This window comes from Lichenostomus cassidix, chromosome 6, assembly GCF_008360975.1.
Source record: "Lichenostomus cassidix isolate B80296 chromosome 6, HeHo_3.0, whole genome shotgun sequence".
Lineage (NCBI taxonomy): Eukaryota > Metazoa > Chordata > Aves > Passeriformes > Meliphagidae > Lichenostomus > Lichenostomus cassidix.
Window position 1 is genome coordinate 24,685,914 of NC_139487.1, and position 15,505 is coordinate 24,701,418.

Here is a 15,505-nt window from a genome sequence, read left to right on the forward strand (position 1 = left end):
GGATGCTTATATAAGATGGTTAACTGATATGCAGACACTTGCAGCTCACCTAGTACCACCCAATACCCAAAAAAGGTTATAATAAAGCCTAAAGCAAACACCTAGCGTTACAAAGACCACCTCATGACTTCTAAGTGACAAGATCTCCGAGTATATACTGAGTGAACTTTACCTCTTCCAAATACATTTGGGAAATCTTTTGATAGGATTTTTGCACCTAGTTTGATGTCTAGAACACTCTCTCCATCTTTTCATCTGTAGAGCATTCCCTTTTTCTATCAGAAACTATTCAAATTCTTGGAAAATAATTTTCAGTAATATTTTATTCTTTTAATATTGATTCAGATTATCATATTGTAGCATCTGTCCTCAAATAATATTGACACATTAGCTATAATTGTATTTGTTAGGGTTACTTTGATATGCAAAAAAGTAGAAAATATAGTTGCTGCTTTCATTTCAACTGCAGTTTTCTTCCTTCAAGTCAGCCATGCTAGCTACATTGGTTTAAGAACAAAAAGGAAGAATCAGTGTCAAGATTAACAGATTTTATTCAAACACCTTGTAAACAGACACTGGAGAAACAAGTACATAAATCAATTCTATTTATAAAAAACACAAATCAAGATACTACAATTCATGATCAGCAATTAATGAGTAGAAAATATATTTACTGCTTTCAGGTCAGTTGGAAGTTTCTTCTTCTTCTGTTACTGTTGAGAGATCTGTTTGACTCTGAAAATCAACAACAAAAAAATTCTATCACTTACCAGTATTGACAGAACTTTGTAAAAATGAAATCAGGAAAAAACTGCCCATGATAGACAAGTTGGTATTTATCAATATAATCATGTATTCTTCCATTCAGTGGAATACAATGAATGTCATCAGCAGACTTTTGTTATAACATCTAGTGAATTTGGATGAAGCATTGTGATTCTGAGGGCAGAATCAATAGTACAAGCCTATACACCTTATTTTATCAATCTATTCTTTATTTGTAGCATATCACTATGAACAGATCACTGTGAAACCTGAAATAACATTGCCAAAAGTCAACTTAATCTAACTCCTTTAGGCATGAAAACTTGGAAGATGGTACATGTAGGAAGCAGCAGGTTCATTTACTACTCATTATCACTTCTGGTTTTGCAATTTGCTTTTTAAAGAACTCATAAAATATGCCTGAAGCCTCAAGAATATTTTTTAACACATAATTATCTGAGAATTATAAAAATTGGGGCTACATGAGATCTTGCATACTCATCTCATTTACCTCAGTGGAAAAAACACCTGTGAAAACTGATCCTTAGAACAGTCATAAGCATTTTCATAAATCTATTCAGAGAACACTTATAAAATGGGCTGTTACTCAAGTAACCTAAAGTATAAAGCATATTAATATCACAGCATAAATCCTGAGCTAGAATTACACTACTCATACCAGAAATTAAGTGATTTAATACATGTTGTATATAACTGTTCACAAGGCACAGGAAGGCTGTCTCCCCTCTGAGTATATTCATGCTTTAATCACTAATATATCTGAATAAAAAAGGGTGTTTTAAATCTTGGGAATTTAGTCAATCAACACCATAGAGTCTTTTAGAATGGCTTAACTTGTACCAGAATGAAGCTATGGGCAATTTAGAGGCTGTGGCCAAAACACCATCCCTTAAAACCATAGGGGAGAGCCACCAACAGTTTTAACCTTTGGATGGGTCAGCACAGAAAATCAAATCTGTACGAATCAATCATTTATAATCTCTTTCTAAATACTTACCTGAAGCTCTCCACTCTCATCTGGCTCAGCTTTGGATACAGTATCTGAAAGTTCAGCTTCTGTATTTTCATTTTCCTGTGGTAATGAAAACCAGTTTCCAGTTAAAATGTCTCATGTCATGAAATAGTACTTCAGGTGTGTTAAAATGACATCATGTACTAATATACAGAGAATACTTTAGACAAAAGTGGTATAAAAATTTAGTAGTATGGAAATATGGTCTTTGTATGCTTAACCCTATTTTTATCTTTTTTTAATTAACAATTTAAAATTTTTACATATTCATTTTTTCTGTCGCTTTCATATTCTAATCTTCCTACAAGTATGTTTTGTCAGTATTTTAAGAGTGCTCTAAAAACTGAATATTTCTAAAATACTATGTGCTCCCCATAAATTTAAGAAATATGCACTTTTAAAACCTTTAGGGAGAAAAACATGCCAATTATCTGTGTATGTTTTTACTGAAGCAGCATTAAAAGATCATCTAATGGTTATCTGTATACACATTCTTCTGCTAGTATGAATTCGCATACATCAGGAAGATATCTGAATCAAGACGCATTGCAATTCCAAACCACAACTCCTCTTCCAGGTACAGCAAATGGACTTTGTGCTAACACCCTGTAAAATGTTACTGTCTCAATGCATAAATTAGACCTGCTTATTTTATAAAACTTTCTAATAAATACCATCAGGGAATGTGGAAGCTTCAGCTAAGCTGACCTTATGCTAGATTTTTGCAATAAATTTATGATATGTTTTGACCAAAATTCAAGTATAAAACCCAGACTGCAGAACCCATATCAGACATTTTCCCCTATCCACACTTGTTTCTTTAATTGTGTGTTAGTTCAACACCCATGGGCTTCTGCTTTGTGTTCTGTAATTGATGCTTGCATCTGGAAAAAATGGCTGATTAATGGTATTTTCAAACCACCAACTAAGCATTGGCTTAAACCTCTTGATCTTCCTGCTGCAACTGCATTTCAGCTTCTTTCTTCTGCAGTTCCAACTCCACACGTTCTTTCTCCAACTGAGCCTGCAATCAGTTTAAGAAAGGACAAATTAGAAAGAAAACACCCCCACATTCATCTTTTCCACCATATTGATTACAAAGTATTTCAAAATTGAAATAATTAATAAAAAGTAAACTCAAAACATCATTGCTTCATTATATAAATAAGAGTCCTTTCAGTATCATCTGGCTCAACATTTTCAAAGGTTTGAGACTCTTGTCAATAAAAATGCTTTACTACCAAGAGGAAGAAGAAACAGTTATCTGAAGTTAGTGTACAAACTTCAGATACTGTCTCATTACATATGCTCTTTATCAGTCTGTATTAGTTATCTCCTATCCTTTGGATTAAGCTCTTTGATACTTTGTGTAATATCTAGCACCAATCGGTGAATCAATACAGAATCCAATCTACAGAAAAATTTGGCAAGCAATGTCATTGACATTGATCATGCCCATCAGTGACCTTTGGTATTTACAATTGGAAATATCTAATAGGAAGTGTTTATTAATTGTGAACATAAGTCCTATTAAATCAAAACTTCACAAACTGCATAATCTAAGTATTTACACTCAACAACACTAGAGAATACTGTTTGCTCTTGCATTTTGTGAGCAGTTACAAGTATGGTCATAGTTTTCTATTGCTTTTTGGTACATAAAATCAAAACTTACCTGACTATTTGACTACAGCCAAAACTGTAAGTTAGGTTAAAAAAAAATGCATCTAACATTAGTATTGTTCAACATCTTACCCACAGCTTATGTGAAATTATTTATTTAATTCTCTGTGAATTATCCCTAGACACAATCTCGTTTTCACTTACTATTTTACATCGCTCATAAAACCCTTAAGCACATTACATTTGGCCTGCAAATCAGTAAATTCCAAATTTTAAAACTGCAAGTGAAATAAAATGAATGCATCTTACACTAGAACTGAGCTCAATGTGGTCTGCATAAATTTAAAATTAAGCTTTTGATTTTAACATCATGAAAGTCAGCCATGGAAAAAAAAACCAGTGAGAGCATCTCAACATCACCACAGCAACACTGAAGTTGTTACACATGTAAACAAATTCACAACTCCTTTATAAAGTGTGGCTAGATATTGTATTTGTTTCTCATATTATAAGCCCAAACAGTATTACCAGTTACTTCTCACATAAGTCTTGAATTGGTTGCTTTTTACCTTAAGTGCCTTAATCTTTTTAGTAACAGTTTACTGCACAGTATGTAGGTTTTCCTGTTCATCTGCTGACTAATAATTTCAGTTACTCAGAAAAGTGAGATCAAAAGACTTGGTTTATGTCATCTTTATCAAAATCATGACACACATATAAGAAATACACAAAGAGCTCCAAGATGCCACAGCACCATATGCTGCTTAGAATTATCTATTATTAAGTGTTATTAACTAGACGTTGCTCTTCAAGTTTCTGCTGCTCTTCTTCCTGCACTTTGCTTTACGTTTCAAGTTCTGCTAGCTGCCTCCCCTTCTTGTTCCAGCTCAGCTCTCTCCAGCATTCTCTATTTCAGAGGTAACAGAGAATCAATTACACAAAATAATGAAACATATATTAAATAGCATCAATTATATTATAGCAATCTTTTTTTGCTTAAGTTGGAGCCACCTTTTTTTCTTCATCTAAGTTTCTTCTGTAATTGTAAATCCAATGTGCAAGATACTCTATCGGATCTGCTGGCCGATGCTCTACAACCTCTGCCAGTCCCTTCTTCAAGCAAGTTCCCAGGCATTGCTTCAGATATTCAGACTCCATCCAAACCTACTGACAATAGACAGACAGATATTAGACATCAATGTCAGAATTAAATTAGGGGGTTTGAAAAGTCTTGCTTCAGGTGCCAAACACTGACTATGACACTACTTTTTACTAAGCTTGCAATTTATACGAGAAAGTTATTTAATAGTGGTTTGGTTCTTAAAAGCTCCAGTGACAGGTCAGTTATACCAATCACTGCAGGAAAAAATGCTCAAGGCCCACCTTACTGTTTAGGCATGTATAACACATAAACTACTTGGAAACATGCTGCTGATTCTAAGTCTGCATGATAACAAAAAAAACCAAACCAAAAATCAAACAAAAAAAAAACCCAAACAAAAAAACCTGAAAAGCACAACAGGACACAGAAAGCTTCTACAGATATTCTAAGAACAGGCAAGTAGTTCTGAGAACGATTAAGGAGTGCTTTTAGTTTGAACTAGCAAAGCTATCTTTAAGATACATATGCAAGATGAGGGCCCAAAGCACTCACTCTACATTTACGAACGGCACAGATTCCTGTGCACACACTAGGTTTTGCCCGCCCAGTTTAAGTACACACGACCCTTCCTTTGCTGTCAAGGGGCCTGAGCACTGTGGGGCAGCCGTGCCCGGCGGGGGCAGAGAGTGGGGGCATTCGGCACAGCAGCGAATCCTGTGCCATCCTCCGCCTTCAGGGTGGCTCTGGGGCCCGCGGGCACGGCCTGACCTTAACGCTGCCGACCCTTTGAACCCGGAGCCGCCACCCTGCCCCTGTGCCCCCCGGGCTCCATGTAAACACAGCCTGGGCCTGTCGCCTGTCCCCTTCCCCTACGCTCCAGGCGGCGCGGGCCGCTCCTCATCCCTACGCCCGGTGTTGGGATTTCCTGGGAGGGCCTGGGACATCACCCTGCCTCGCTTCGCGGACAGGCACCAGCACCGGGCGCTGTCGCTGCCCGGCTTGTGGCGCCGCGGACTGAGCTGGATCCCCTTGCCTTCACGGGGAGAGCGGCCCCGCTCCGGCTCCTTCCTGTCAGCAATTCCCGGAGTCCCGGCACGGCAGCCCCCCAGCCCCGACCCGCTCCGCTCCGCTCCTACCGCGCGGTCCCGGTCCCTGTCCCGGTCCCTGTCCCGGTCCCTGTCCCGGCCCTGGGGCTGAGGCACCTCCCGAACGCGCGGGGTTGCCCCGCAACAGCGCCGCGAGCGCAGCAGGGCATGGCAGGGAAAAGGCCTGCTCGGTGAGGCCACCGATGGCACACACCGGGAGGAGCGGCCGACACCTCAGGGGGTTGTGGGGCGCTTGGGAGAGACCTCGGCAGGTTGGAGAGATGGGGAGAGAAGAACCTGAGGGCGAGGGCAAATGCAGGGTCCTGCACCTGGGGAGGAAAAACCCCCAGCAGCAGTACAGCAGTACAAGCTGGGGGCTCAGCTGCTGGAGAGCGGCTCTGCGGGGAAGGAGCTGAGGGTCATGGTGGGCAACAAGCTGCCCCTGAACCAGCATGCCCGTGTGGCCAGGACGGCCAATGGTATCCTGGGGTGCATTAGGAAGAGCATTGCCAGCAGGTCAAAAAAGTGATCCTGCCCTGCTGCTCAGTGCTGGTGAGGCTCTAGCTGTGGTGCTGTGTCCAGTTCTGGCCTCCCCAGTACGAGAGAGACATGGAGCTCCTGGAGCGGGTCCAGCAAAGGGCTATGAAGGATTGAGGAACTGCAGCATCTCTCTTACCAGGAGAGGCTGACAGGGCTGAGCCTGTTCAGCCTGGAGAGGAGATGACTGAGAGGGGACCTCATTAATGTGTATAAATATTTAAAGTGGAGGTGCCAAGAGGGTGGAGCCAAGCTCTGCTCTGTGGTGCCAACCACTAGGGCACCGGGCAATGGGCAGAGACTGATGCACAGAAGTTCTCTCTAAACACGAGACAGAGTTTAGCTGTGTGCAGGTGACCACACACTGGAGCAGATTACCCAGAGAGGTTGTGGAATCTCCCTCTCCAGATAAATTAAAGAACTGTCTGGATGCAGTTCACCCAGAGAGGTTGTGGAATCTCCCTCTCCAGATAAATTAAAGAACTGTCAGGATGCAGTTCTGTCCAGCGTGCTCTAGGATGACCCTGCTTAAGCAGGGAGGATGGACGAAATGAGCCACTGATCCTTTCCAACTGTTTTAATGCCATCTCTCTGTAAGCAGTTTCTTCTCACAACAGACCTGATCTTTTCTCCTCCCTGCCAAACTCCTTGGCTGACATTCACCTCAAATTTGCATTGTTTTACTGTCAACGTCTAATCGGGATTAAAAAAACCCTGAAAACAGCCGCAGATGGAAGAATTAACTCCGTGTGTTTATTAACTCCGAAGCTTCAGTGCAGTAACACTAACTCCCCCGGCAGAAAGGGAAGGACAGCAGCAGAAGGGCTGCTCCCCTGAAGGGAAGGCGGCAGGCGGAGGTGCCAGGGGCGGTGCGCAGCGGCTCCGGCAGCTCGCGGCTCGAAGGGACGCTGCCCGGCTGTTCCGCCGGGGATGTTCCGGCCGGGGGGTGGCGCTGGCGCCCCGCGAACGCTTCCCTCAGGGCCGCAGCGCGCAGCCGCCCGCCCCGGGCACGGAGGCCCTGCGCCGGCGCGGCCATGGCGGCGGAGCGCGGCACGGCGGCCGAGGCCCTGGTGGGGCAGGTGGTGCTGCCCGGGGACCTGCTGCTGCTCCCCGCGCACTACGACGAGGACGCGGAGGGCGAGCGGCTGCGGCTGAGCACGGGCGCGGCGCCGCAGGGGCGGCTGCTGTGCGGGCCGGGGCTGCGGCGCAGCGGGGCCGGGCTGCTGGTGACCAAGTGCGGGCTGCTGCGGCACCGGCCCGGCGGCGGCGGCGCCTTCTGGGTGGACTCGCAGCAGAAGCGGGTACGGGCGCGGTGGGACCGGGCTGTCTCTGTGTGTTCATGTGTATGAACCCCCGTGTGGGCCGCGCCTCCCTGACTCTCTGTCCCCCTCCCCCGCTGCAGTACGTGCCGGTGAAGGGCGACCACGTTATAGGGATCGTGACGGCCAAAGCGGGGGACGTGTTCCGGCTGGACGTGGGCGGCAGCGAGCCCGCCTCCCTGTCCTACCTGGCCTTCGAAGGCGCCACGAAGCGGAACAGGCCGAACGTGCAGGTGGGTGCTGGTGGGAACGCTTTAGCCACGTCCTTGGCTGGCGCTCCTGCTGCCTTTCAGTGGTATTTCTTATTGGAAGTGGCATTTTTTATAAGGCGCGTGTTAGAGGAGGTCTAGTTGCAATGATTTCGCCTTATGGCCCTGCCAGGAGGGTTTTGCACCATTTGGCTTTCTGAGGTTTCTTAGGAGGACTGTAACTAGCGTGGTTTGGTCTCTCTCAGGTGGCTGGCTGCTTCACTCTCATGTTTTCATTCGGGCATAGTGGTGCCAGCAGCAGATGCAGTTCATGAGTAATATGCATCTAGAAGGGCACTCTGAAGTTGAGATTTTAAAACAGCCTTTTTTGCCATGTGTTACTGGTAGAACATGTTAGTTGTGTGGAGTTTTTTAACAGCACTATTATGAACAGTTGTGTGGCATGTGCATGCCACAGTTTCTGCACTCAGATGAGATGCCATCACCAGAATGTAAAATAAGATGTAAAGAAAAACAAAATAGGCTGGTGTGATATTTTCTTTGTTGTCCTGCTAAACGATTGTAAGAGCAGGTTGCTTAGACTTTTAATGTCTTTGACATCTGAAGATAGAGAAGTTATTTAACTCCATTTAATAAAATTCTGTCCTTTTATCTTACAAATTCCAGTTGTGGTACAATATAATTGTTTGTGGAGGATGCTGTCTCTAGTAGAAGAAGAGAAAACTAAAATTCCTAGTATAGCAGTTTATTTTTCTATCACCATTGTTTTAAAACTGTTTTATGGCCTTACTCTAGAGGATGTGTATCAGTTGTTACAAATGTGCACTATGATCTCCTCTATTATTTTTGGGGTTTGACGCTTTTGGTTTTCATTTTGTTTAGGTGGGAGATCTTATTTATGGTCAGTTCCTTGTAGCAAATAAGGACATGGAACCTGAGATGGTCTGTATAGACAGCAGTGGAAGATCAAGTGGAATGGGAATAATTGGACAAGATGGCTTTCTCTTTAAAGTTTCCTTAGGTCTAATAAGAAAGTAAGTAATAAGAAATGTAAGTAGTCACTGTCACATGTAATATGGTGGGTAGAATTCCTGCAACTATTTCCTGTGAGCAGTGTGGGCAGTTTGGTAAATCAGACTGTAATTCTTGCAGTGCATTTAAATTTATGCAGTACATTCAGTTTTACTGAATAGAGTATGGATATTGGCCTAGAAGGAAAGTTTATTTTTCTGCTTAAGAGGTTTAGAAGCTCTTTTGTATGGTGTTGCATGACCTGTTTAAAAAAAGTGATGTGGCTGCCAAGGCATTGTGGAAAATAAAACTAATAACCTGAGGAAATCAAACATTCAGGATAGTGTTTCAGGTATGTATGTACTGCCTTGGAGTTTAAAACTTGGAAATGCTTATTTTCCTTTTTCTGCTTAGTGGTAGTAGAGGGCATATGTTTTGCTGACAGCTAATCACCCTTTCAGTGTCAGTACATGTTATTTTCTGACTTACAAAGAAAAATAAATTACATTGAAATAAAGATGCATTTAAAAAAATGTAGTATTTTAATTTAAAAATGACATGTTAATCTAGAACCTGTTTCATAAACTTTTAAATGTGTGAATTTTGGAGTTACTTATGCTGCTGTAAATACAAGATTTTTTTGGCAACTGTCAGGGAACACCAGATTACATGGATAAACAATAGTCAGACTTTGTTGTTGCTTTTTTGGGTGGGGTTTCCTGTTTGTTTTTGTTGTTCTTTGGGAAAGGAATCTGGAGATGTAGAGCAGATGTTTCATACCTATAATTGTCTGATTTATGTGTCCTATCAGAAGTCAACGTGAACTGACATACAAACCTTTTGCAGACATCGTGTTTTCCAAATTTTGTCTGTATGCAAGTAAAGAACAGTATATTACACGTAAACTGCTAAATCCTGATATGCTTTTAGTTTGCATGAATACTTGTTCAAGCTTGATTTAATCCTAGACACACTGCAGTATTTAGTATGCTGTCATCTAATAAAAATAGTCTGTTTATTCCTGTTAGTATTGTTTCCTGAAGTAGAAGGGAAGTCCTGTTTTGAAAGATACCCCTTGGGTGTCAGCTTTTTAAATAGCACGTTAAAAATGTCATTTTGTCAAACAGTGTACTTTTAGAATATTTTAGATCATAGCATTGTTTTTGTAAAAGTATCAATTCACTTTAAATTTGTCAGGGATTACTTCTGAATCGAATGAGAATAGAACTAAATTTACAACTTTTATTTTTTAGGTGCATATATTTTATATGAGACGAGACTAAAAAATCTGATACTCTATTGCTATTTTGGGTGCATATACAACTTGATCATCCTACCTTTAGGTGTTTCTTAAAAAGCTCCCATAACAGCAGTGCTGCTGGAATTACTAGTTGATAATGATGTGTCTGTAAGTGCGAGTGAGCACTTCTTCCTCTGACTTTTTTTGGTCTTGTTCACAGGCTCTTGGCTCCCAAATGTGAAATAATTCAGGAGTTGTCACAATTGTACCCATTTGAGCTGGTGTTGGGAATGAATGGAAGAATATGGGTAAAAGCAAAAACAGTTCAACAGACTTTAATTATAGTAAATATTTTGGAAGCGTGTGAGTATATGACAGCAGAACAGAGAAAACAAGCGCTTGCCAAACTGTCAGGGACCTGATAAGAGAAAACCTTGAGGATTTGTTTGTGAAGACTGTAGGGTGTTTTGGTTATTTTTGTATTCAGATTTATATTAAAAGCCTTTTTTAAAATAAAGTACTAGACTTGGGTCATTCTTCCTTTCTCTTCTTTATCCACTCAGCATGTTTTTGTGTTAAGAAGTTTGTTTTGACTCACTTTTATGATTATGAAGCCCTGTTTATGGTCATGAATTTTCTGACTGATGTGAAGGTCATCTCTAGAAGCTTTCATTAGCTCTGAATTTTGAAGTGTAACTACTTAGGTCTTTTAAAAATTGGTCATTTTGTGAGCTACATCTATTTGCTTTTATAGTTACTAAAATTTCAGACAATACATGTTTACGTGGGGTAGCAAAAAGAATCCCATGGGTCATTAATTCCAGTCAGGTGCTCTATTTATACAGTGATGTGAAGTAATTATTTAATATATTATGAAATTTGGGAATAGAAAGGCAGGTAGAGAATACCAGAAAATAATTGCAGGGTGTAGCATAAAAGAATCATAGGGTGGTTAAGGCAAAAGATGTGATAAGACCAAAAATATGTTCACGGTGATACTATCACTTTCCCCAAGACGTGACCTTCCTACTAGTATTAAGGACATAGTGGTTAGGATGTCATAATAATAGTCATGTGTTTCTTGATTCTAGACACTGATTTATTTTCTTTAGTAACGGCAGGAAAATAACAGAGCTTTGCTAATGTTTAACAAAATCAGCATTTCTGAAAAAAGCTATGTTCGGCTTTTTGTGTAGCAGTCCCTCAGATGCATATAGAGGAGATGCTGTCCTAGGAAGGGTAAGCTCAGTGAATTTTAGTATGTGGATAATTTGCTATTGTTCTGAGAGGGAAAGAGAAGCCTGGATTAATGGAAGTCTATTGACTGGTGTCGCCTTCCTGTGGGAGGAAAGCTTGATTGTAGGTACGTTAATGAACCGCATTGCAGCTGTTAGGCAGACATTTAGATCTGTGATATTTTGTGGATCTTAATAAGCTGAACAGTTTAATAGCAATAGTTAAAAGAAATTATTAAAAATTGACTAATTAGGGTAAGCCTGAATACCATCTTAATTAATGTGGAAACATAATTTTTCTTGTTTATTCTGTATTTCATTCAAAGCTCAACCCATGGCATTTGATGATAGGGTTGTCTTTGGCATCTCTGTTAAGAAATTGCTTCAGTTCAGAGCCACTCCTCTGAGTCATCTCTAATATGCTAAAGCTTACCTAGGGCTTCCCGTGGTTCATCAAGAGCACAACTCTCATGGTTTCCATGTGAGTCAAATGGCTACCATTCAAAATTCTTTGTGGATTTTACTGGTCTCCCTGTTTAGCATCTAGGGCATTGCTCATCTGGCTTGGGAGATCTTTAGTCACCTTTTTTTACCTGTCATGTCCCAGGTGAACTACTTTCATTTGTATCCCACAAACCTTTTGGATATGTAATCTATCTCCTACTACACATGAGAAGCTGTAAATTAATAGGGATTTGTATAATTGTTCTCTTAGAGTTTTTTCAATTTCAGCTAACCAGGCCTCTGCAGGTTTTCTGTTACTGGAACAATAGCTGGCATAGGCAGTAAAGCATTTGCCAAATCATCTCAGGGTGCTAACTTGTCTTTCTGTGAATGTTCTTGGATCATAATAGTAAAACCACAAGAATGGGCAATGACATGGATCATTTCCTGGGTAGTTGTGGCTTGAAATGGAATTAGCCTTACCACTCCCCTTTACCAAAGCAACTAGCTTTCCCTCCTAAAAGCCTGCGTTTCAAGCTTAACCTGATACGACTGAACAACCCCTGTTAAAATGCTGCTTTAATAGTGCAGCATAGCAAATGGCAATCTTGAAAATTCTCAATCTTGAAAGTACCTCAGCAATCAGGACACTATTTCATACTCACACATCATTCTGTCCCATTGCCACCTGCTTATCACCCACATACAAATTTAGTTAAATCAAGAATAGGATACAAAATGCATTAAAATTATGCTTGTTATTAATTTACCAAAATGGAATAACAATGAAGTTCTTGGGTTTTACCCCCTACACAATCATTTTAAGTATGTGCTACACCTTTAGCTTGTTTGGCAGTTTATGCAGTAGAAAAAAATTACAGTGGATAGAACAAAATGGATGTGGGGAAAAATGCTTGTAAGAAAGTACACTTATATACATTACTAACAGAAAATGTTTTGTTTTGTTTTTTTCACTTGGGCAAAAATTATCAACATTCCTCAAACCAATTACTAGCTTTAACAGGCTTTATTTGACAAACAAAATATTCAGGCAAAATCTAAATCATGTCTTTGTGAATTTTTAGTTCTAGGTTGGTGGCTAAACCTGTCACCAAGAAGGGCTATGGAGTATAATTTGGTTCTAGGAAGAAAGACTAATCATGATTTAATTATGTATTCCACTGGACGTCTTTCACATTGCCATTAAAGGGACATAAAGCCATGTGTTTTCAGAAATAGGACTTGCAGAAGGGATGCTGTGGACTTGAAATGCACCTTGCTAAGTAAGTAGAATGTCTTTTCTGTTGTATTTCTCTATGGTGTTCACCTTTTTCAGTTTAAGCCATTATTTGGTTGGTAATTTCAGATACTCTGTGATAATGCATTGGATGCTTTGTTATATTACTTTCCTTTCAAGCTGTTGTGATTAAGTAAAAATGGTAGATGTCAACATGAAAATGATTGTCTATATGCCCATGAGAGGTGAGCACAACCTCTTAAAAAGAAAGTTCACCAAGAATAAAACATACATTGAAAACATGAAATGTGTAATTTGTGGCCCTTCCTAGGTTGATGTTGTGTAAAGACCAAGAACAAAAGCTATCACGAAATACAGATAGGCAGTGTTGAAATTCAGTTTTAATAGTAACACATATTGTGTTTTGCTCTAGCAGAAGAAAGTTACCAGACAAGTAGTTCAGTGTAATAAAAGGATTAAGAGCTTAACTCTGAGGCTGTGGTTAGAGTGTGGCTGTGGCTCTGCTAGATTAGAAGTTTACTGTGCCTAACTACTCATTACAACCTTGCCACCAGGAGTTGGAATTGAGGCTTGCTGGCATGTGTATTTGATTCCTGGCCAAGTTCTGTCAAAATGACCCACATTGGCATCAACACTTCTAATACCAGGGTTATTTTGGTTTTATAACATGGATGTTCTTTCAGCAAAAGAGGTAGTGGAATTTTTCTCCCAGATTTTAAATATTAAGAGCAGCTCATCTTCCACTGGAGAAGGTCAGATTTGTAAGAGAAAGCCCAGTTTTCTCCCTTAGAGCTTGGACAAATACTTCTGAGTAACAGCTAAAATCAAGAGGTTGTTCTAAACCTTTAAAAATTATCATCTCCAATGCTTACATAAAAAATACTTACATCAGATTTTCTAGCTACATACAGCTGCCTTGGTGAGATACATTATTTGACTGAGTACAGAAACTCGTCTTGGGGACAATGTAGGGCACTTTAGTTGTATTAATAACACAAGCAGCCTTCTTACTAATGATTTCTTATAGATTGTAAGATGCAAAGCTGCTCTTTAAGTCTATAGTAAAAAATGGAACATGCCAGTTTTATCACAACAACTTGTAAGAGAAATAGTCTAGAAACATGTTGGGTGCCTGGATTTTAATAGAGACCACACAGTAGTTGCGGGTGATTAACAAGGACCACTGCAGAGGGACTGTTTTGCTCTGATGTCCTGATTTTGCAGAAGTGCACTTACTGCCTTTGCAGTGCTATCTTTGTGGGTAATTTGGGATGTTAAAGAGCGTGGTCTTGCTTATAGAGCCTGAGGCTTGATCACTATTCTAGTAGCTTGAATAGTCATTAAAAAAAACTTTTTTACTGGCCATCAGTGTCCTACCTAATATGAGAATGCTAAAAAAATCAGTAATATTATTTGTAGCACTGCGGTAAACAGGAGAGAGGCAAACTTTAGGCCACAGATTCTATTTTGCTTACATTTAGTCATTACACTTACCTGACACAAAAATATTTAAAGACTGAAGGACAGTGGGAGGACTAATGACCTCAGCTGCACTTTCCAAATGCCTTGGTTATCTTTTGTCTTGTAAATGGTAGGCTTTTCTGTGATTCAGTGTTTATTAGGCTATTGCAAAAGAGATTTGTTATAAGTATCTGTATACCCGCTGAAAAGACTTACTAATTCTTTCTTCCTGTTCTTGTCCACATGGAGGGTATTGCACCAATCTCTTCTTAGTGTCCTACTGTGAACTGCTTATGTGAATGAACTAATTTCAAAAGACCTGTATTTCCTTTGGTTTCTTCTGTGACTATTGCACCCTGATCTTACTTAAGATAAATCTAAGATTGTGTGTCCAGGCTGACTGTAAGCAGACTGGTGCGTGTGTTTCCTGAGAATCAGGATGAGGTTGAGAGCACCACTACATGTGTACATGTCACTGTACAGCCTCCAAACAAGAGATGGCTTTTGCCTGGTCCAGCAGAGATCTACATCAGTCTGCACCTGGGTGGGTTTGCCTTTAGTAGCACATAGGGGAAAAGTTCAAGCTGTAAATTTTTTTTTTTTTTTTTAACATCTAATCTCAATGGCTTGGTATTGAAAGTCTTAATTGGTCTGGAAGTCCTTTTACAGACCTAGGGCCTAGATTCTGCCGTAGTCCAATACTGTCTTTCCTTGTTGATTCAGAGATCTCCTGTTTCCTCATAGAAAAAACTGCTTGTTTTATATAAGCCATTTGTGTAACAATGCCCTTGGTCTAAAGCTCATCTATAGAAGCATGATCCAACAAGAAAAAGAAATAACTCCTGAAATAGCACACAGCTTTGTCATTCTGTACATGAATTGAAAGTTTCATAATGCTAGATCATGTTTTAGCATAGCTACTGATACAGTGCATTCTGACTTTCAGGCATGCCAGGGAAATTTAATTAACTGATGTACAAGCAGTTTATAGACTGATACTCCTCATTCACTGCTATAAAACTGAACTATGAAGGCAGGAAGAGAAGGGCTGAATGTGCTTTTTAAGAACACTTCAAAATCTGGGGACTTGGAGACTAAATAATGGTGTCTGTTGTTTTGTGAAGTGTACGTGTATGTGTGTTAGAGAATTTATTAATCTCTTTCTTTAAGAGGAAATGTATGT

At 40.3% G+C, this 15,505-nt stretch overlaps 1 protein-coding gene and 1 pseudogene across 2 annotated transcripts; one reads left to right on the plus strand and one right to left on the minus strand.

Moving 5' to 3' along the window:
• Window positions 1-533: 533 nt before the first annotated feature.
• LOC146435496 (uncharacterized) lies at window positions 534-4,579 on the minus strand (annotated as a pseudogene). The gene is made up of 5 exons (XR_014852965.1): window positions 4,433-4,579; window positions 4,217-4,328; window positions 2,742-2,822; window positions 1,784-1,858; window positions 534-735 (listed from the first exon to the last, which is right to left on the minus strand). The product of XR_014852965.1 is annotated as an uncharacterized LOC146435496 (transcript).
• Window positions 4,580-7,142: 2,563 nt separating this feature from the next.
• Window positions 7,143-10,441, plus strand: EXOSC3 (exosome component 3). Its single transcript, XM_085064071.1, has 4 exons — window positions 7,143-7,446; window positions 7,548-7,697; window positions 8,556-8,707; window positions 10,145-10,441. Exons 1-4 carry the CDS (start codon window positions 7,180-7,182, stop codon window positions 10,344-10,346), a joined length of 771 nt encoding a protein of 256 aa, XP_084920197.1. The 5' UTR covers window positions 7,143-7,179; the 3' UTR covers window positions 10,347-10,441.
• Window positions 10,442-15,505: the final 5,064 nt, after the last annotated feature.